At 39.2% G+C, this 2,398-nt stretch overlaps 1 protein-coding gene across 1 annotated transcript; it reads right to left on the bottom strand.

Moving 5' to 3' along the window:
- Positions 1 to 959: 959 nt before the first annotated feature.
- LOC129724124 (uncharacterized) lies at positions 960 to 2,076 on the bottom strand. The gene is made up of 2 exons (XM_055678765.1): positions 1,308 to 2,076; positions 960 to 1,243 (listed from the first exon to the last, which is right to left on the bottom strand). Exons 1-2 carry the CDS (start codon positions 2,046 to 2,048, stop codon positions 1,052 to 1,054), a joined length of 933 nt encoding a protein of 310 aa, XP_055534740.1. The 5' UTR covers positions 2,049 to 2,076; the 3' UTR covers positions 960 to 1,051.
- Between the last annotated feature and the right edge of the window lie 322 nt (positions 2,077 to 2,398).

Genomic DNA, 2,398 nt, shown 5'->3' with positions numbered 1-2,398 from the left:
GTAGTGTTAAGAGAAAAGTTAGAGAACTCGCGTATCCTACGAAAAATAATCCCAACTTGAATTGAAACTGGAAAGAAAACACTTATTATCTATACTTCAGAATAAAATGACCCGAAAAATCCTGTATTTTTTGTTTTATTCAAGAAAGAAGATGTATTTATAATTTTCGGAACAGTCTATATGTAAAAGTTGCGAGTCCTGTGTAAATTTCGCGAAAATGGTTTTTCAAGAACAGCCATTAAATAAGTAAGGTTTGATTCCCACAACCTCGATTTTAATGGCTACTCATGTAGAGCATGCCAAAATGGACCCATTTCCGTAAAAAAACAAGAAAACATAGGACTTTTACATAGGGCTCTTATGCGAATAGCGGCAGTGAATCTCTATGGGATTGAAGAAACGCGGTCATGAGCCAAGTTCATCAGAGAAATTCCGTTGCTGAAACTACTACTGGTGTAAATGCCCTTGTCACTCATACGACATGTAAAATTGTAGTACAATGCTAAGTTAAATTGGATGAATTTTATTGCAACGCATTGCAAATGCGTCACCGTTTTTTAGGGTAACAAACATTGTAAAATAAAATTAGAAAAAAGCTGCTTAATTTTTTTCTCTATAAACGACCCATATCTAACGTAAAAAAATACTTCTATAAAGGAAAAGGCTGGCTTGATGTGATCTTATAATAAGCATCAGGAAGTTTTGCTTTTAGTTTACCTAATAGTTTAAACTGCACTGGCAACTGCCGGAAGAGTGCGATAAATCTCAAACTGTTACTTAGAATGTGAAGAGTGTTTCAGGTTGCCTTCGTCAGTTTCGGTTAAAGACTGACTACTATACCATAGCCTTTTTTACTTCTCAGACAAATTACCCAAAACAATCGTTTTTTTTTTCGCGAAGGTCACAGCCGGGAAATTCTTCAACCCACACAAAGTATGCTTTAAGTTTGGATGCATATTTACTAAGTATTGTCTGCTTTATTTAGTCTAGATGATGTTGGTAATGTGTTCTAATACAATAAATAATCGTTGTTGCTACCGTCGTCGGGTGCCTATTTGCCCGTCACGAGGCAGTTACTAAAGGCAGCATTCACGCGGGTCACCGTATCCTGGATGTCGCCCTGTACCATCTGGACGCATCGGTTGACTCGGAAAGTTATCGTCTGCAGAGGGGCCCACATAAGACTGGACAGTCCATAGTTCAACGACTGTATTGATTGCTGGCTGGCAATTTGGGTCAAAAACTATTGAAAAAAAAAAAAAGAAAAAGTAAAGTTGTTGAATGATTATGTAAACTTGCTAAATTACCGTATTAAGACAGTTAACCGATGGCGTAGTTTGATAATTGGTGGAATTCATCGCGGCGACCGTGGGTATGTTGCAGAGTTGTATCAAGCTGTAGAAACTCTGAGATACAATCATGTCATTGTTGATTTGGATTGTGATGTTCGTGCCAATGTTCGCGATTTTGGTTATCTCCGGCGTAAGACAGTCATTAAATCGAGTGAGTAGAATTGGGGCAGCAGTTAGGTTGGCGCCGTATTTGCGAAGGCAAACTAGCGACACGTTGTTGGCACAGGTAGCATAACTGCTTAAATTATAAGCTGCCTGGAGTACTGTATTTCCTGTAGTGTTTGCTAGTTGCCATACGGTATTGAACAGGTTCGGCAAAGTGTAAGTGTCTGTACCAAACAATAGCGCCTGCGCAGAGCTCGAAGCACTGGTAAGGCTGGAAATCGAGTTGTTTAGCGAAAGTACTGCACTGCCGATGACACCTGAATAGTTTTGGAATCGGTTAACCAGAGCAGTAAGATTTCCTACCGTATAATTCCGCCATCTAGTTACTGCTGTTAGAGTTGCTGTATCAGTGGTGTTTATTGTAGTATTGATTAGGTTAATCGTTTGATTAATGGCCGTCAAGGCAAGCGAAAGATTTCCGGCGACATTGAGCGAAACAGTACTTTGTGACTGTGCAATAGTAGGAGTACTTTGTGCCTGGATGATGCCAACGAGGCATAGAGTTCCAACAACAGTTAGAAACAATTTCATCTTACAGCAATTCAGCACAATAACCGATGAGAACCAACTGATGGAAGAGGAATGCCGCAAGGCTGCTTTTATATTACATTATCAGTTCTTTTAGAATGGGACCCATTGTAGTAGTGATGTTGACACATATTTTTTGGCGATTGTACCAAACGTAATGATGAAATGATAAATAATGAAATGAACGATTGCAAATTCTACATTTGTGAGGGTATGTTTGCTAAACATGCCCTGCATGTTTAGGTATATTGTATTTTTGGGGGATTTTCGAGTGGCGGCTCCGTATCACGTTAAATGAAAAGCTAAACTGAGAAACTGAGGCTATCATTTTCTGTGACGCTGTCGTCATGCTA

The sequence above is a fragment of the Wyeomyia smithii genome, chromosome 2 (genome assembly GCF_029784165.1).
Source record: "Wyeomyia smithii strain HCP4-BCI-WySm-NY-G18 chromosome 2, ASM2978416v1, whole genome shotgun sequence".
Taxonomy (NCBI): Eukaryota; Metazoa; Arthropoda; class Insecta; order Diptera; family Culicidae; genus Wyeomyia; species Wyeomyia smithii.
The sequence above is the reverse complement of the archived record's forward strand: the minus strand, read 5'-3'. Positions and strand labels throughout refer to the sequence as shown.